Here is a 20188-nt window from a genome sequence, read left to right as displayed (position 1 = left end):
CATTTAAAGTGTACAATTCAGTAGTGTTTAGTATATTTACAGTATGTGCAACTGTAGTCATTTACAATATTTTTATCATCTCAGAAAGGAACTCTGTACCCTTTAGGTATTTCCTTGCATTCTCCATTCCCAGCCATGTGTGTGTATATGTGTGAGCAGGGGAGGGGCAGAGAGAGGGAGGGAGAGAGAGAATCCCAAGCAGGCTCCTTGCTGTCAGCAAGAGCCTGACACAGAGCTTGATTCCACGAACTGTGAGCTCTTGACCTGATCCAGAATTAAGAGTCAGACGCTTAACAAACTGAACCACCAAGGTTCCCCTATCTATAGGAATTTTTTGTAAAGATGTGCAAGTTTTATTATGAACAATCCTGTCAAATTGTTTCTCCATAGAAGTTGTGCAATTTATGCTCTCACCTGTAAGTTATGAGAGTGTATACCCTTTCAATTTTTGCCGGTGTCCTAGATGAATGCTGTCTCAGTGTAGCTTTATTGTGCATTTCTCTTATTGCATGTGGGATGGGGCATTTTTTTCATAAGTTTAGGAGCTATTTATGTTTCCTTTCCCATTAACTGTTCATCTCGTTTTCCTATTTCTCTATACTATTGTTGATCTTCGTATTTCATTATAGTAGCTTTTCATAAATGTTGATAGAAAAATCATACCCCAAGACATGACTTATACATATTCTTTCTAGATGTTTTGATAATCATTTGGTTTGCTTCTGACCTTTTTTTCTTCTGAGTCCGCCCTCCCCACAACCGCCCCAGCCACCCATATTATTCTTGGTCTATACTAGAGCTTTGAAAAAAATTTTTCATGGGGTCAACTATATTAGTTTCTTTTCTTCATGATTTATTGATTCTGTGTGATATTTAGAAAGACCTTCTTCCCCTCAGGAATGTTAAAATATTATGTCTTCTTTTAAAATATATACAATTTCTGGGGCACCTGGGTGGCTGAGTCAGTTAAGTGTCTGACTTCAGCTCAGGTCATGACCTTGTGGTTCATGAATTTGATTCCCACATTGGGCTCTCTACTCTCAGTGCAGAGCCCACTTCGGATCTTCTGTCTCTCTCTGTCTCTTCCCCACTCACGCCGTCTCTAGTTCAAAAATAAACATTAAAAAAAAACACACATGCACACACACACACATATATGTGTGTGTATATACATATATATACACACAAGTTCAGTTTTTTATATATCAATATTTAGCTCATTTTGACTTTTTTTAAGTTTATTTATTTTGAGAGAGAGAGCATGAATGGGGTAAGGACAGAGAGCGAGGGAGAGAGAGAATCCCAAGCAGGCTTCACACTGTCAGCACAGAGTCTGATATGGGGCTCAAACTCACGAACTGTGAGATCATAACCTGAGCCAAAATCAAGAGTTGAATGCTTACCCTACTGAGCCACCAGGCTCCCCTCATTTTGACTTTGTTTTTGTATAAATTGTGAGATATGGATCCAATTTATTTTTCCCCAGATGGCTACCCAGTTGTCCCCAGTTCATTTACTAAATAAATTCCCCTTTCCTGTTAATGTAAACTGTCCCTTTTATTATGTATATTCTGTTGACAATCATGAACTTTTCCTATATTATTTAAAGAAAGTATAAATTGGATTATAAAACAAATGGATTATCTTGAAATTATTTACTTGTCATTTTTACATTATAGGAAAAAATACAAGGAGAAAAATACAAGGATAATGTTTCATCTATGAATATAAATATTCAAAATACATTGAAACACCTCCATGGAGATAGTATTGGCAGAGGCCCTGAAGCAGAAGATAAGGATGAAAGCCAGTCTAGAAAGCTTCCGAGTTGTAAATCCCATGGAATTCTAACTACAGCATGTACAAATGATCGCCAAATGAAGACCCTGTTAAAGAGTACAAATCCAGTTGATGCTTGTTATAAGGAGAGTGGACAAAATAAAACTTTATATAAAGCCGATTCAAGCTATAGTCAAAACTTACATGAAAGAACAAATTATGAAAAAAAGAATTCTGTTTCTCAATCAAGGTATAGTTTAATAATTGTTTCTAACTTTATTTATTCAAGTATTTTTTTTTTGTAGTACTATGTTATTAAGCCCTGGGATATAGAAATGATAAAAAATGGCCTTGGGAGGAGCCTAAATGGAAATGTTGGGAATGGAGTTTGGATGGGGAGGTATGAGCCAGTTCATCTAGGGCCTTGCATGTCACAGTCAGGATTTTTGGTTTTCACTCATAGGGCGTAGGGAGCCATTGACAATTTTAAATTGTGTGACATCAGATTTGCATTTTAGAAAGGATACTCAGAGAACTTAACCTGAAACCCTATACCTGAAGTAACAACACATGCATTAATAATCCATCGGCAATGTAGCAAAAACCAGTTTGTAAATTTAATTTGATAAAAAGGAGTAGTGTGTGATGAAAATATGGATCAGGATTACCTTTTCATTTGTTCCTTTCACCTCACCTCCAGTTCATGACCTTGCTCCCTCAGATAGCCTGTGGGGCTAGACCTGAGATGTAGCTTTTCTTTTTAATTTAAAAAAAAATTTTTTTTTTCAACGTTTATTTATTTTTGGGACAGAGAGAGACAGAGCATGAACGGGGGAGGGCCAGAGAGAGAGGGAGACACAGAATCGGAAACAGGCTCCAGGCTCTGAGCCATCAGCCCAGAGCCCGACGCGGGGCTCGAACTCATGGACCGCGAGATCGTGACCTGGCTGAAGTCGGACGCTCAACCGACTGCGCCACCCGAGCGCCCCAAGATGTAGCTTTTCTTAAAAATTTACTTGTGTTCTCTCCTCTGATGGATACTGAGCTAGTAGGGAAACTGAAGAGTATTGCTGCTATATTCTGGGAAGGTTGCAATGTAAACGGAATATTAGGGAGATGGATTACATCATCACCACTCCTTTTTTTCCTTTATAAAACCATTCTTTTTTTTTTTTTTTTAATTTTTTTTTTTCAACGTTTATTTTATTTTGGGGATAGAGAGATACAGAACATGAACGGGGGAGGGCCAGAGAGAGAGGGAGACACAGAATCGGAAACAGGCTCCAGGCTCTGAGCCATCAGCCCAGAGCCTGACGCGGGGCTTGAACTCACGGACCGCGAGATCGTGACCTGGCTGAAGTCGGACGCTTAACCGACTGCGCCACCCAGGCGCCCCTATAAAACCATTCTTGATGTTAATTTTAACCTGATTTCTCAGGGATGTGGAATTGGAAAGCATTGAAATATGCCCTTGGGCCAGCTCTCTTGCTTTCTGTCCCATTGCTTTTGTTCTCTCCTTTTTTTTTTTTTTTTTTACGTTTGTTTGCTTGTTTATTTAAGTAATCTCTCCACCCAACATGGGGCTCGAACCCGTGACCCCAAGATCAAGAGTCGCATGTTCTTCTTCCAACTGAGCCAGACAGGCACCCTATGTTTTTCTCTTTTATAACTTTTTCCCTGTGTTTCTGTTGGCATCAGTATTACTGCCTTTTGGAATCTTATTTAGCTCCACTTTTAGAAAGGAGGCTATAACCATTACAGACGCTACTTTGGCAGAATTTGATAGACTTTGGTAGATCCTGGTCCCATCTCCTGCCTGCCAAACACCCAGAATCACACCACTGCTTACAGAACATTTGTGCACACACTGAGCAGTATGTTTACTTTTAATTTCTGGTGTCTGTTTTGTTTTAGTGACCATGTTTTTAAACCTCCAATTCCTGTTGTCAAAAATAGAAAGCAGGAGTTACCAGTAACAGGTATGATTAAAAATATTTCTTCTTTGATTTTTTAAGAAAACATATTTAGGTGACTAATACAGCTAAAACTGTAATTGGTATATTTGCCCTCTAACATATAAGCCACACTTTTGACTCCTTTCTGGTGTAAATACTTTAATCACCTGTCATTGACTTCCAGAACCTTTCTGTTTATCCAACAAGATGACTGAATATGTAGTACTGTACTAAAGTTTATGAAAATCTTGAGAATTAATATATCATGTAAATGTCAGGTCCTTTTCATTAATCAAAAGAATCTTAAATATTGCAATTTTTTTCCAGATCCATTTACATTATGTTCAGATATAATAAATAAAGAAGTCATCACTTTTCTAGCAACTGACAGTCATTCTAAAATGTTAAAGTATAGATGCTCAGGTAAATATTTTTTACACAGTTATTTTGTAATTAAAACTTTATATGATATTAGTTAACTAGACTTTACAATAATTCTGCCTGTGTGATTTAAACTTCATTGCCTTTAGGATCACCTGGGTGGCTCAGTCGGTTAAGCATCTGACTTCAGCTCAGGTCATGTTCTAGTGGTTCATGAGTTTGAGCCCCACATCAGGCTCTCTGCTGTCAGTGTGGAGCCTGCTTCAGATCCTGTCTCCTTTCTGTTGCCTGCACACACGCACACTCTCACTTTCTCTCTTAAAAAATAAATAAACATTGGGGTGCCTGGGTGGCTCAGTCGGTTGAGCAGCCAACTTCGGCTCAGGTCATGATCTCACGGTCTGTGAGTTCGAGCCCCGCGTCGGGCTCTGTGCTGACCGCTCAGAGCCTGGAGCCTGTTTCAGATTCTGTGTCTCCCTCTCTCTCTGACCCTCCCCCATTCATGCTCTGTCTCTCTCTGTCTCAAAAATAAATAAACGTTAAAAAAAAAATTTTTTTTTAAATAAATAAACATTGGGGCGCCTGGGTGGCGCAGTCGGTTAATCGTCCGACTTCAGCCAGGTCACGATCTCGCGGTCCGTGAGTTTGAGCCCCGCGTCGGGCTCTGGGCTGATGGCTCGGAGCCTGGAGGCTGTTTCCGATTCTGTGTCTCCCTCTCTCTCTGCCCCTCCCCCGTTCATGCTCTGTCTCTCTCTGTCCCAAAAATAAATAAAAAATGTTGAAAAAAAATTTTTTAAATAAATAAATAAATAAATAAATAAATAAACAAACAAACATTAAAAAAAACCACTTCATTTCCATTAGAGAAGTAACAATCTGGAATATCATAAAACATTCAAATTAATACCTCTTATCTGCATTAGCCGGTGCTTCCAGTATTCATTATCTGAATCACCATAGCTAACATTTTTTTAATTACTTTATTATTCTGTTTTTGTCACAATTAATACCATCTATGAGTTTAACTTTTCTGAGTAAGGTAAACGTTTTGTATATTTTCAGAGAGCATCAGTGGGTGTATATTCTGGATAATGCTGTACACATTAGGCATTAAGTGTTAAACAATATTTTTACGTCTGTAGTTAGTATATAAATGTTCCTAGTATTATATGCCCCTTTAGTTATTTTTTATTAATAATTTATTTATTTTTAATTTACATCCAAGTTAGTTAGCATATGGTGCAACATTGATTTCAGGAGTAGATTCCTTACTGCCCCTTACCCATTTAGCCCATCCCCCCTCCCACAACCCCTTCAGCAACCCTCTGTTTATTCCCCATATTTAAAAATCTCTTATGTTTTTGTCCCCCTCCTGTTTTTATTTTATTTTATTTTTTATTTTTTTTCATGTTTATTTTTGAGAGAGAGAGACAGAGCGCAAGCAGGTGAGGGGCAGAGAGAGAGGGAGACAGAGAATCCAAAGCAGGCTCCAGGCTCTGAGCTGTCAGCACAGAGCCAGACGTGGGGCTCGAACTCAAGAGCATGAGATCATGACCTGGGCTGAAGTAGGACACTCAACCGACTGAGCCACCCAGACACCCACCCCTCCCAGTTTATATGTTATTTTTGCTTCCCCTCCCTTATGTTCATCTGTTTTGTGTTTTAAAGTCCTCATATGTGTGCAGTCATATGATATTTGTCTTTCTCCGACTAATTTCACTTAGCATAACACCCTCTAGTTCTATCCACGTAGTTGCCCCATTAGTTATTTGTTCTGCAGGGGCCCTGTAAATGTTCCATCCATCCAAGGGACGCTTAATCCATCCCTTTTCCTCCTCCATACCCTGGTATTTCCTCTTTGTTTTAGTGTCACACTCTGTTACGTGGACAAAATTGAGGCTCGTGTTAGGCTCAAAATATCACTATTCTTTAGTCTTGGATGTAGAGTTTGTCTCTATTACTCTAAAACTAGCTATACCTAACTATAATCTGAATGCCATCTCTTTTTTCTTCCCCATTTTAATACTTGTGAAATCTTTCTCTTCATTACCTTTCTATCCATTAACTTCTTTTGTCCCCACTTAAACTATGTTCATTTCTTCTTGTCTTAAAGAGAAAAATCTAGAGGTGCCTGGCTGGCTCAGTTGGAGGAGCATGTGACTCTTGATCTTGGGATCATGGATTTGAGCCCCACGTTGGGTGTAGAGATTACTTAAAATAAAATAAAATAAAATAAAATAAAATAAAATTAAAACTTAAAAAGGAAAAATTTAAATACTTTATGTGACTTGCTGTCCCTTCAAATATTCATCTGCTCTTTCTTTCATCATTACCAGATACTTGCTCTTTCTCCTTTCTCTTTCAATGTATTAATTTCCTTCTTAGTTCCTTGCAATCTGGCTTCTTTTATTGCCATTCTACTAAACTTTAATGTTAAAGATTATCTGAAGCCTCTTTTTTTCTGCCAAACCAATGACTTTTTAAAAAATTCTTCTCCTCTTTAGTATCTCTACACTGTTGATAACCATTTTGTGGAATCCTCTCCTCTCAATAGTTTAAAGACACAGTTCCCAAACTATCCACCCAGACTCCCAGGAGGTCTGTGGTGAACTTGAAAGGGCATGACAAAATAGTTTAAATTTTATAAATGAGTGGCGCCTGGGTGGTTGAGTCTGTTAAGCATCTGACTCTTGATTTCAGTTCAGGTCATGAGCTCACAGTTTGTGGGATCGAGCCCTGTGTCAGGCTCTGTGCTGACAGCAAGGAGCCTGCTCGGTATTCTCTCTCTCCCTCTCTCTCTGCCCCTCCTCCACTTGCATACACAAGCACTTTCTCTCTCTCTCTCTCTCTCTCTGTCTCTCTCTCTCTCTGTCTCTGTGTCTGTCTCTCAAAAAAAAATAAACATTAAAAAAATAAATTTTATACGTGAAATACATAATAATCAACATCTTTTGGATACCACAGGAACTACTAGCTCAGAGTCGTTACAGTTTCACCATCAGCTTGCACTGCATTCCTTTTGATGATTTCATGTCATTGTGGACCTGAGTTTCCAGTGGTTGTGATAAAAAGCAAGCACTACATGAAAATAATGTGGAACAAGAAATGAGGGTGGCAGTGTCAGTCAGATTCCAAGATAGGAGAATTTGTTCTGTACCTAGTAAGTGCATATATCGCATTAGGAGTAACTGTGATTAGGGGTGCTTAGCTGGCTCAGTCAGTAGAGCAGTGTGACTCTCGATCTCAGGGTTGTGAGTTTGAACCCCATGATGCTTATAGAGATTACTTAAAAATAAAATCTTTTAAAAACAAAGGAGTAATTGTGGTTAATAAGAATGAAATCTAAATATTTTTCAATTTAAGTGTATTATTTTTTCAAATGGCTACTAAGTTATTAGAACATAAATGCTTATTAAGTTGTTTGGGACTTAACAGAAGATTGGTATTTCTTTTGGCCTAGGAGTGCCATAAAAAATCACCAAGATCTCAAGGATGCTATGACGTGAGAAAGTTTGGGAACCTCTGGTGGGAAGTATTCCACAGGGCAGAGGAGATACTTTATTACTGTTAACTCCCTTTCATATCTTAGTTTGTTTGAGATGGTTCTTTCCTAGTTCCCTTCTTTAATGATGATTCACTCACTTCACAGACACTTAGGGAGTGTTTATTCTTTGGCAGGCATGGGGATCAGATTAATAGAACTAGTCCTCATCTCAAGAAGTCTGAAAAACACTTCATTTTATCACCTTTATTACTTTATCTTTCTCTTCCTGCCAAATTTCTGCATATTTCCCCAAGACATGATCTATAGCACTTACTCAGTGCTGTTTCAACATCTGCTTTTGTGGCATCACCTATCATACTGATAATTTTCAAATCTTTATCTCTACACTTGGCTTCTACCTTGGATTATATATAGCCTCATCCTCCTTTTCTAGCTACACCTAAGACATATTTCAATATCTTGTTTTTACTTCAAGGTTAATGTATTTAAAACACAGCATCTTTCTCCCTTTTAAATTGCCTTCCCTCCAGCCACTCCATTTCTATTAGTGTGGTCACTATTCTTTTGGCCTCCCAGATTTCAAACTTTAAATCATTTATAACCATTTTTTCTCTTTCTATCCCCTATTTCTAGTCTGTCAAATTTCATTTTTTCTTCTTTCCCACATAGGCCCTTTTTGCTTCATGCTTCAATTACACCAGCAACTTTCAATTACACTTTTTTGTTTTTCAGTTTTAAGTCTCACCAACCCCCAACTGTAATGAGCATATTGCTGTTAACTTCTCTTTCTAATATTTGCTTTTTATCATGTTACCAAGCTAAAGGCCCCTCAATGCTTCTCTGTAACTCACTGACTCAGCCTCTCTGCCTGACTTTTAAATTTTTGTAGACTTTTATTCTGCTTCCACTTGTTAAATTTTATTGCATATTTGTTCTCTTTAAGTCTGCCAGAAAGTTGCTATGCTTATTCCAAACTTTGTCATTCAATCAACTATCAAATTACTTAAGAATTATCCTAAACTTTTCCCTTACCCCAGTAGCTCATTATTCACCAGTTTTTACCTCAGAAATCTCTACATTCTCCCTGTAAATGTCTTGTTTCAGAATTCCTCATTTATATTCTGGACTGTTGAAGTAACCCTTCAACTGAACCTCTTGCCTTCAGCTAAAGTTTCTATGACACAAATGAAATCGTGTCATTTCCCTGCTTAATAAATGCCCTCTAGTTCCTTCCCCATTGACTTGCAGATAGAAATAGCATGGCTTTCAAGACCATTGTCATCTGGCCCCCTGCAGCCCTCACAAGACTCAACTTTCCTCCTACATTTTTCTCATACTTTATACTCCAGCCACACCAAAGTACCTATAATTCTCTGAACACGCTATGCTTTTTCAACTTTTTTGTTCTTTTACACATGTTTATGGTACTTGAAATGTCCTCATCCTAGCCAACTTCCTGCCTGGCTAACTTCTAGTCTTTTAGTAGTGGGCCACTAATACCATTAGGCGACAGGCAGATGGGGAACTTTATAATGGATGGATGTGGCTAACATCACCTGAACCTAGTGATCAATCTTAACATTAAAAAAAAAAGAGAGATAGTCAGACTTTATGTGCCTCTTAATATGATACAGTGAGAGGTCCTCAATACTGCCTGTGAGGAATTCTACTAAAAACAATTGAATCTGAATCTAATCAATCATCCAGATCTAATTACTAGTTTATTGGACACACAGGAACATTTTAAAGCATGCACCTAGGATATAATCAATGAAACCTAGCCTTTGGATAACTCCATAGTATAAATGATCTAGTGTCTATATCAAGTAAATGACAAGGAGGAAGAGAGGAGAAGAGATTGATTAAAATAAACTTGAGGCATTTCAACTGAAGGTAATGATGGATCCTGGTTTAAACAAACCAATTGTAGAAAGAAAGTTTTGAAATGGTGGGGAAATTTAAGCACTGACTGGATATTAGATTATATTAGACATAATTTTTTAAGGTTTGATAATGGTTTTGTGTGTTTAAAAAAAGTCCTTCTCTGTTAGGGATGAATATGAAGTATTTACAGATGAAATTATAGTTTCATGCAAATTCCAGACTCCATAATCTAGTGTATACATGGAGGGCAGAGCAGAATAAGTGGGTTATAGACAAAATATGACTGACCATAACTTAATAATTATTGAAAGTGAATGATGGATATGTGGAAGTTCATTATACTTTTCCCTTTACTCTTGTGTGTTTGAAAATTTCATAATAAAACACTGAGACAAAAAGAGATGACTGGGCATAAGAGTCACTTCCTCTGGGTATTTTTCCTAATGGTGACTCCTGCTGAGAACCTGACCAAACTAGATGCTCCTTTTCTATATCATCCTAACTGTTCATACCTCTATTGCAACACTTTTTTCACTGTATTGTATTGTCTTTAATCTCTCACATGACTGACCTTCTTGACATATTTATAATTAAGTTCCTGATTTTACTTCAGTTATCATCATAAAGATATTTGCTTTCATAGATTTGTTACTAGATATTTTGTAATACCTATGCATCACTTTAATTTGTTTTCTTTTAGGTTGCATAGCAGTAGGAAAATCCCTGAATAGCCGAAATTTTAGCAAGCTCTTGCACTCTTGCCCATACCAATGTGATCGTCACAAAGTCATTGTGGAAGCTGAAGACAGATATAAAAGTGAACTAAGGAAATCACTTATCTGTAACAAAAGTAATGAATTCAGCAGCTTTGAAACTATTATTATGACTCTTCCTTTTGAACTGTAATCTAGAACATGAAGTATATTAAAAAGTTAGCGGGTAAAATCATGTTGAAAAGAAAATATCTTAGAGCAACCAGTGTTTTAAGATGTACCCAGGGAAAAGATTTAGTCTCTGGTCATTTAAAAATTCTTCCTAATCCATCTAAGGATTCCCATTAGAAGGGGGGAAAAGGAACTATCATACTAATGGATTGACGTGCAGATTGATACTCTAAGTACACTAAATGTTTTCTGTATTTTTCAGAAATTCTGCTGACCCCACGTAGGAGACGACAACTCAGTAGTGAATCTACTACCTCTGAAGGAATAAGTTAATATATTTAATTATTAAATAAACCTAAATTTCATATAGTTCTGAGAAAAAGAGGACAGCTAAATGATGGTTTCTCAGTCCCATTGATGGTTCTTAAATGATAACCGTTGGGTCTGATGAGGGTCATAGTTCCTAAGAAAAGGGGCTTCCCACTTCCCTTCCTCATGTTGCTTTCTCACTCGTTGCTTGCCCGCTGGGGAAGAAGCAGGAGGACACTAACATTTATTAAGCACTTACTAGGTGTTAGGTATTTTATGGATATTTCCTTTGATTCTTATAATAACATTATAAGGTGTGTAGTATTTTATTTCCACTTTAAGGCATAATGAGTTGGCAAATGGCAGAGCTAACATTCAAATGCAAGCCTGTCTTTCTCCAGAAGTCCCTGTCCTATCCTCCTGATCACATTTCTATTTTAAGAACAAAATTATTCTCCTATGTATAAGTGCTTCAGAGAGATTTTGCAAAAGATTTTGGTTCATAACTACAGCACTTCAAACAATCAAAATTTAAGAGACAAATAGTATAAACCTTTAAAGCCCTGCTTAAAAATCAAAATACTTCTGGGGCGCCTGGGTGGCGCAGTCGGTTAAGCGTCCGACTTCAGCCAGGTCACGATCTCGCGGTCCGTGAGTTCGAGCCCCGCGTCGGGCTCTGGGCTGATGGCTTGGAGCCTGGAGCCTGTTTCCGATTCTGTGTCTCCCTCTCTCTCAGCCCCTCCCCCGTTCATGCTCTGTCTCTCTCTGTCCCAAAAAAAAAAAAAAATCAAAATACTTCTTGGGGTACGTGGGTGGCTCAGCCGGTTGAGCATCTCACTCTTGATTTCAGCTCAGGTCATGATCTCATGGTTCATGGGATCGAGCCTCATATCTGGTTCTGCGCTGAGAGTGTGGAGCCTGCTTGGGATTCTGTCTCTCCCACTCTCTCTGCCCCGCTTCCACTCACGTTCTCTCTCTCTAAAAATAAACAAGGGTGCCTGAGTCAGTTAAGCATCTGACTTCGGCTCAGGTCATGATCTCACGGTTTGTGGGCTCGAGTCCTGCATCGGGCTCTGTGCTGACAGCTCAGAGCCTGGAGCCTGCTTCACATTCTGGATCCTGTGTCTCCCTCTCTGTCTGCTCCTCTTCCACTCGTGCTCTATCTCTCTCTCTCTCTGTCTCAAAAATAAATGGATATTAAAAAATAATAGTAAAAATAAAAACTAAACTTAAAAAAACCAAAATGCTTCTTAAATGATGAGTTAATTTATGGGAATTTTTATTTAACTACAGGATTAAAATTTCAGGTTTATCACCATTCCAAATTTATTACAGAGACTTAGTGAACATTACCATTTTCTTCTCTTCATATGAAATTAATACCTGCAGAGTAAGGATAAGCAGTTAAGTACTTTACTTGTCAAAGTAACCTGGAATTTAGTAACATTTATTGAATTATTCTGTTATTTATTGCAAAGATATTGAGACATTCATATGGAAACATTTTACCATATACTTTTATTTGGCCATTTTCACTGCTAAAGCCTTAAAAGAAATTTCAAATTTATTTTTAATATTGTGGTTTTTTTTTAAGTTTATTTATAATCTCTCTACCCAACATGGGGCTTGAACTCACAACCCTGAGATCAAGAGTTACACACTCTTACTGACTGAACCAGCCAGGCACCCCTGAAATTTATTTTTTATATCTGGGTCTTTTTCTATGTTAAAAGTTCTGCGTTCAGGGGTGCCTGGGTGGCTCAGTTGGTTAAGCATCCAACTTTGGCTCGGGTCATGATCTCACAGTTTGTGAGTTTGAGGTCCTCGTCGGGCTCTGTGCTGACAGCTCAGAGCCTGGAGCCTGCTTCAGATTCTGTCTCCCTCTCTCTCTCTGCCCTTCCCCCACTCATACTCTGTCTGTCTCTCTCTCAAAAATAAACATTAAACAGTACTCCTCTAGGGCAGCCCACTTTTTGAAGTAATATTTTCCGTAGAAACTGTTAGAAAATGGTTGTTTTTCCATAGAAACATGTTGCACTTGGAAAACTTGCTTTTGACAAGGAGTTGGCATCAAATGAATAATGGATTTTTTTCAGCAACATGACTTAAAAACAAATATGTAACAATTTAAAATATCCTATAATTGGGGCACCTGGGTGGCTCCGTCAGTTGGGCATCCAATTTCGGCTCAGGTCATGATTTTGCAGTTCGTGGGTTCGAGCCCTGTATCATTCTTTGTGCTGACAGCTCGGAGCCTGGAGCCTGCTTCGGATTCTGTGTCTCCCTCTCTCTCTGCCCCTCCCCTGCTCACACTCTGTCTGTCTCTCTCAAAAATAAATAAATGTTAAAAAAAATTTTTTTTAAATATCCTATAATCATTTTACATAGTAAAATCATTTGTAAAGCCTCATGAAAAGCACATAATTGTGGTTGTACATTGATTATACAGAGGGATCCTAAATACTGTTAAGTGACATTCAACTCATAAGTACATACATCTTTTTTGTAGATTAGAATTGCTTTAGCTAACGCCAAATGGCTAATAATTTGGTCTGCTTTTTTAGAATTTAGAAAGGCATCTTGAGATACTGATTAGATTGAACTTCTCTTTCATAAGTAGGCTAAGAATGTTTGGTACATTGCCATTTTTCCTTCTTGATTTCCCTTTCGTTTCAAGACACATTTATGAGCATTCATTTGGTTGTAGGTTGCATTCAAATTTGAAACCATTCTTTTGAGAAGAGACCATTGCAGCATCTAAGCATTTAAAGAGACTTGGCTCTCTTTTAGGATAGACTGGTGTCTTGAGAGATTTTGAAAAATAAGAGTCCCTAGAATTGAACCTTCTTGCCTACTTTCCCTTACCCTTTCCTAAAGCCTGATCAATGCTAAGACTAGCACTAAAGGGGTTCCTGAGTGGCTGTGTTGGTTGAGCATCTGAGTTAGGCTCCGGGGCCATGATCTCGTGGTTCATGAATTCAAGTTATGCCCCCTCCCCCCACTCCCTCTCCTGCTGGCTGCTGTCAGTGTAGAGCCTGCTTCGGATCCTCTGTCCCCGTCTCTCTTCCCCTCCCCTGCTCATTGTCTCTCTCTGTCTCTCTCTGTCTCTCTCTGTCTCTCTGTCTCTCTCTCTCTCTCTCTCAAAAGTAACCAAGCATTAAAAATAAAAAGTCACTAAAGAAGTCACAAAGGGGAGCCCTGTGGGGTAGAGCTGCTTCCTCCTTCTAGGCTGCCCAGTACTCTGCTGCAATAACCTTTGAGGAATTGGGCACAGATGTAGGAGTCAGTGAGATGGCAGCTGTATTGGAAAAATGAGAATTGGCTTTACATGAACAATTCCTGGACCTCAGTATCCTGAACGTTATAATAACCCGTCCACTCCTGATTATGAGTTCAAATCATTAAGCAAGTGAAATTGAAATCCTCTATTTCTTAGATGACAGCTTTCTAGTAGAGCTAAAAGTAAGCTCTAGTAGAGCTAAAAGTTTGAAACACTTTTTACCAATAATTAGATATTATTTTAGGCACTGGAGATATAACGGTGAGCAAAACAGACAATAATTCTTATCTTCCTGGACTTTGCATTCTAAGTAATACCATTAAGTAATCATCAGACATTATTTTCAGTGATTTCTCAGCCTTCTGCTGGTAAAATTTTCATTTCTGTTTTAAAAGATCTGAACCATGCCTCCTATCCTAGGAGAAGTAGACAAATGGCTCACAGTCTTGACCTGCAAGGGCAAGATTTTCTAAAGTTGTCCCAGCACCACTGTTTCAATTCCTTCTAAAGTAAATAGCAGCCTTAAGTGGAAGTAGAGAAAACTCCTCCTATCAACAGCTATCTACAATGATAACATGAGTTAGCAATGAACAAAAAACCTTACGAGAAAACTATTTCCTAGTAATCATCACCAGAAGATATTTATGTACACAGATACCAACTGCATATTCTTTCTGTTGTAGAAAGTATCCCTAATAACCAGATAGTTAAAAACTTCCTTCTCCCTTGTGCAGCCTATTTTTTGAGTTTTAATCAAGCTGAGCACCCATACAGGTAGTGAATGTTTTTAAAAGTGAATTTCAGGGGCGCCTGGGTGGCGCAGTTGGTTAAGCATCCCAACTTCAGCCAGGTCACGATCTCACGGTCCGTGAGTTCGAGCCCCGCGTCGGGCTCTGGGCTGATGGCTCAGAGCCTGGAGCCTGGAGCCTGTTTCCGATTCTGTGTCTCCCTCTCTCTCTGCCCCTCCCCCGTTCATGCTCTGTCTCTCTCTGTCCCAAAAATAAATAAACGTTGAAAAAAAAAATTTTTTTAAAAAGTGAATTTCAAAAGACCCTTTTTAAAAAAAATATTTATCAAGGCTGATAATTAAAGTAACAAGTGTCGATATTCTTTTTTATTCTATGAAGTTTTGGAGCCCTTTGGGAAGACTGTATCTGTAAGATAGGTAAGCTGTCTGTTAATTGTCCTCACAGGAATGTTGAGAGAATTAAAAATCAAATGTTTATAAATTCTTGTGCTTCTTGATTGAAAGATGTTCCACGTATTGCAATAGAATTGTTAAAATTATTGAAGAATTCACAGTGATAAGACCTAGCTTAATAGTAGGCACTCAATTTTTAAAATTGAAATGAATTTCTATATGATGAGTAATGCAGGCATGAAGCTTTCTCACTACATAGTTCATATCCTTAGAGTAAGTTAAGAACTTATCCTTAGAGTAAGTTAAGAAGATCCCTTTTTTCAGCAAGTATTTATATATTCTATGATTCTCATTAATTACAGAAAAAAGAAGAATTCGCAAAAATTTTACCAAAGAAGAAGTAAATTACCTTTTCAATGGAGTTAAGAAAATGGGAAATCACTGGAATTTAATTTTGTGGTCTTTCCCCTTTCAGCAAGGACGGAAGGCTGTGGATCTTGCTCACAAATACCACAAGCTGACCAAAGGCTCCAAGCACGAAGCTCCTTGATCAGGATACTTGTCAGTTTTTAGGTTTAACTAATAGAATACAATGGCTTGAAACACAATTTAAAATCTTCAAAACTCTCATGAAACAGAGAATGTGAAAACAATACTGTTTTAATTAAATACTCCTTGTGATTCTGTATCTCTTTGAATTATTAAAGTAATTTATAAAACAAATACACTTTTTAATGTGTAGATTAGTAAGCAAAATTCCTTTATAAGGTCAAACATTTGTTTAGGAATATGCTTTTATTTTTCCTTAAGCTCAAAGAACACAGGTCAGAGAAAAAAATATCAGCCTTTAAGCATTATTTGACATTATATTGTAATGGATACCATGTGAGACATTTGGATTTTAGTATATATTCTCACCCAGTGTAAGTTCCTCCCCAGAACTTAGAATAGTTTCCCAAGCTGTTCAAATGAAGTTCCCACATATTAAATCAATGTTTGACATTTTGTTAGCTAAACTAAAATGTTTCCTCTTCTAGAGGCTAATTGTGCAGTTCCTTTGAATATCCCCAAATTCTATGGTCAGGTTCACTTTTTTGGTGTATGTTTATTTGCCTTTGCTTTTTAAAAGCTTAGAACAAATTTTTATCGTTTAAGTTAGTTTTCTTCTAGTGGAAAACCAAGCTATTTGACCTCAGTTGTCTATTTTTCTTACTCTTTTTATATTCCTATCCTGATCCCCAAAGGATGCTGTTGCAGCCTTTATTAAACTTAATATGCTGTTGCTGTGGCAAAGGGATCAAGTATCAGAGGCTTAAAGCTCACCTGTGCTTATATACCCATTGGTTCACTGCTTCGTGTCATTGTAATAGATTTCTTCAGTCCCGAAAGGTATTTCCAGAAAAGTTTGTATTCTTTGACCTTTTCACATCATGACTATATCTACTTGGATAAATTAAGAATTTTTATTAAATTTATTTTTTAATGTTTTATTTATTTTTGAGAGAGCACAAAACAAGGAGGGGCAGAGAAAGAGGGACAGAGGATCTGAGGTGGGCTCTACACTGACAGCAGTGAGCCAATGTGGGGCTCAAACTCACAAATCACGAGATCATGACCTGAGCCGAAGTCGGACACTCAAACGACTGAGCCACCTAGGTGCCCCAGAATTTTTACTAAATTTCTAATTTTCTGATCCATAATGAAAATTGCACAGCCAATAAGCAGAAAATTTTCTTTAAATTCAAAATTTCCTTTAAATAAAAGAATAAATTTTTAAATTTTTTAATGTTTGTTTATTTTTGAGACAGAGACAGAGCATGAACGGGGGGGGGGCGGTCAGAGAGAGGGAGACCCAGAATCCGAAGCAGGCTCCAGGCTCTGAGCTGTCAGCACAGAGCCCGACCTGGGGCTCGAAACTACCTACGGACCACGAGATCATGACCTGAGCCAAAGTCGGCCGCTTAACCGACTGAGCCACCCAGGCGCCCCTGAATAAAAGAATAATTTAAAATTACAAAGGGGTGCCTGGGTGGCTCAGTCAGTTAAGCGTCCGACTTCGGTTCAGGTCATGGTCTCACAGTTCGTGAGTTCCAGCCCCGCATCTGGCTCCCAGCTGACAGCTTGGAGCCTGCTTGGGATTCTATGCCTCCCTCTCTCTGCCCCTCCCCTGCTTGCTCGCTCTCTCTTTCTCTCTCTCTCTCTCTCAAAAATAAATAAAGATTAAAAAAAATTAAAGTTAGGAAAATTCCTTATAGCATCTCAAGTGTGAATGAATCTTGTCCATTTAAATAGGCTTTTTGATTTGCACTTCTCAAGACTTAGGAAAGTTGTTTTAGGTCAAAGGGGAAAACATTGTTTTGTCAGTCTTATTGGCTTAATCAGGAGTTGTTTCTTACGGATGTTCAGAAAGGATTTAAACATGTTTTTCTACTTTAAGTGGGTCTCAGGTAATAGTTCTTTTATTGATCGGAAATTAACAGAAAAATCAAACACTGCTTAACTCACGCATCCCCAAGAATATGATATACTGTCGGTTAGACACTGATTTGTGTCAGTTACTGAGACTATATTTAAAATAACCAATACTGGGGCACCTGGGTGGCTCAGTCCATTAGGTGTTGGACTCTTGATTTTGGCTCAGGTCATGATCACTCAGTTCATGAGATCGAGCCAAGTCAGGCTCTGTGCTGACAGTGCATGGCCTCCTTGAGATTCTCTCTCCCTCTCTCTGCTCCTCCCCCACTCATGCTCTTTCTCTCTCTCAAAATAAATAAACATTTAAAAAAAATTAACCAATGCTATATTGCCTTCTGAAACCTTGAAATTTTATCCTAACTCTTCACTAACTTGGTTAACATGAGCTGCTTTTTTTTCCCCTCAGATGGAAATATTTGGTAATAAGATAGATGAAGACACATCAAAAGGAAAGTGGAAGAACGATGACATATTAGAGAACTGTATAGCTTTAGGAGTTTAGACATGACAAAATCAACAAGGAATAAAAAATGATTTTAATAATGACAGACCTTTGGAGTTGGAATTGACCTCAGTTATAGTTCCCTGCCAGAGGCATGAACTGCTGTACAACAATCTCAACATTTGTGGCTGTCTTTAATTTTGCATAAATCCTCAGAAACCTGGAATTTACTACTTCACAAGGTGATAATTGGTGGTCAGTTCTAACTTAGATTAAAATGAAATGTGCCCTCCTCAAGCACCTTCTGTAGAACCACAAAAGTTGAATTTCTTTTCTACATGCCAATCCTTGAGAAAGGAAAAGATAGTTATCCATCACTTTCTCCTTTTCCCTCTACATTCTCTATCCTTCATGCTGATAAGCCCAGTTACTTCATGCTTCAGCAGAAAAGTGTCATGTCTCCTTATGGGCTTAGTCACTGACCACTGGACACTTACTTGTCTTGATAAAATGTGTCCAGGGAGTGCGTGGGTGGTTCAGTCAGTTGAGTGTCCGACTTCAGCTCAGATCATGATCTCACAGCTAGGGAGTTCGAGCCCCACGTTAGGCTCTGTGCTGCCAGCTCAGAGCCTCTAGCCTGCTTCAGATTCTGTGTCTCCCTCTCTCTTTGGCCCTCCCCCGTTCACACTCTTTCTCTCTGTCTCAAAAATAAACATTAAAAAAAAACGTGTCCAGAAAGAAATGTGGCTTTACTGCCAGAGTATGTCTGTACCCAGTTTGTCATCTAGTATATTAGGCATCTCTTCCTACTTCAGATCATCCACAGCTTTGAGTGTGATGCTGCATTCTCATCCAAGTCACTGAGGGTAACTTGAGGTGCTGGGCCAGGGTGAGAGGCTGGGCAGGCTCCTAGCAGCCTCTGGTTATCCCTGTTCATCGGTTCCCTTTGGGCCTGGTCTTTGACCTGCTGCAATGCTATCATCCAGGCTACATTTCACTTTGTCTGAGTGAATTGTCAAATGCCCCATTGAAATCTGCATTTGCTATGTCTAGCATCCTCTTGCCTGGCATTCCTGCAAAAAAAAAAAAAAAGAGAGAGAGAGAGACTGTGAATCTTGCCCTATCTTTTCCTTTTCCATCTAGTCACATTTAGAGAATTTCAGCTAGGGCTGATGAAGTTCACTGGCCTGTAGTTTTAAACTCCATCTTCTGTCCTACGGAAATCCAGACACTGCCTTTTTATGACTTACAATACTTTCCAGACTTCTAAGGGTGTAACTCTTCATGGATTTTCACTCTCACTGCCTTGTTTGAACCTTACATTCAGGTTGGCCGATGCTATGCCCATTTGTTGGATCCTGTAACTCATGCTGCCAACATTTTGGCAGAGCCAGGATCAGAATTCTACTCCTTTGAAACTCACGTAGGTGGTTGCTTTTCTGCCATATCCCACTTCCTTGTGATATTTAGAAATGCCTTGTAAAGTGAGCGTTTTCCACAGAGGATAGCAAGAACCCTCAAAGGCCACTAAAGTTAAGCTCCATGAGTGAAGTGTATTTTTTTTTCCTTCCATTACCCTTTTCCTTCCCCTTGTCTCCCTGACCTTTTATCCTTTCACATATCTTTCTTGTCACTACCCCCACCCCCAAGAAAGGAAATCAAAGCTGCCTATTTCTTTTTTTTTTTTAATTTTTTTTTCAACGTTTTTTATTTTAATTTTGGGACAGAGAGAGACAGAGCATGAACGGGGGAGGGGCAGAGAGAGAGGGAGACACAGAATCGGAAACAGGCTCCAGGCTCTGAGCCATCAGCCCAGAATCTGACGCAGGGCTCGAACTCACGGACCGCGAGATCGTGACCTGGCTGAAGTCGGACGCTTAACCGACTGCGCCACCCAAGCGCCCCAAGCATCTGACTCTTGATTTCAGCTCAGGTCATGATCTCACAGACTGGGAGATCCAGCCCCGTGTGAAGCTCTGCACTGAAAGCTTGGACCCTGCCTGGGATTCTCTATCTCGGCCCCTCCCTTGCTAGCGTGCTTGCGTGCCCTCTCTCTCAAATAAACTTAAAAAAAAAAAAAAAAAGTTAATAAACACAATGGTATTGTTTGCTGCAGTAAAGATTACTATCTTGCACTCAATAGGGAGTGAGGT

General features: G+C 38.8%; 1 protein-coding gene across 12 annotated transcripts in view; it reads left to right on the top strand.

Moving 5' to 3' along the window:
* The window catches only part of TERB1 (telomere repeat binding bouquet formation protein 1), a 46869-nt gene extending 31063 nt beyond the window's left edge, over nucleotides 1–15806 (top strand). For 2 of the 12 annotated variants that reach the window (XM_023245625.2, XM_045047096.1), the window contains exons 14-19: nucleotides 1680–2029; nucleotides 3694–3758; nucleotides 4062–4157; nucleotides 10205–10354; nucleotides 10651–10716; nucleotides 15481–15806. In XM_023245625.2, the coding sequence (XP_023101393.2) occupies nucleotides 1680–2029; nucleotides 3694–3758; nucleotides 4062–4157; nucleotides 10205–10354; nucleotides 10651–10716; nucleotides 15481–15668 (915 nt within the window). In that variant the 3' untranslated portion in view covers nucleotides 15669–15806. Of the gene's footprint in view, nucleotides 1–1679; nucleotides 2030–3693; nucleotides 3759–4061; nucleotides 4158–10204; nucleotides 10355–10650; nucleotides 10717–15104; nucleotides 15143–15480 lie in introns of those variants that run through there. The other 10 variants (XM_023245629.2, XM_023245628.2, XM_045047098.1 and 7 more) reach the window with 10 other exon arrangements.
* Nucleotides 15807–20188: the final 4382 nt, after the last annotated feature.

The sequence above is a fragment of the Felis catus genome, chromosome E2, assembly GCF_018350175.1.
Source record: "Felis catus isolate Fca126 chromosome E2, F.catus_Fca126_mat1.0, whole genome shotgun sequence".
NCBI lineage: Eukaryota > Metazoa > Chordata > Mammalia > Carnivora > Felidae > Felis > Felis catus.
The sequence above is the reverse complement of the archived record's forward strand: the minus strand, read 5'-3'. Positions and strand labels throughout refer to the sequence as shown.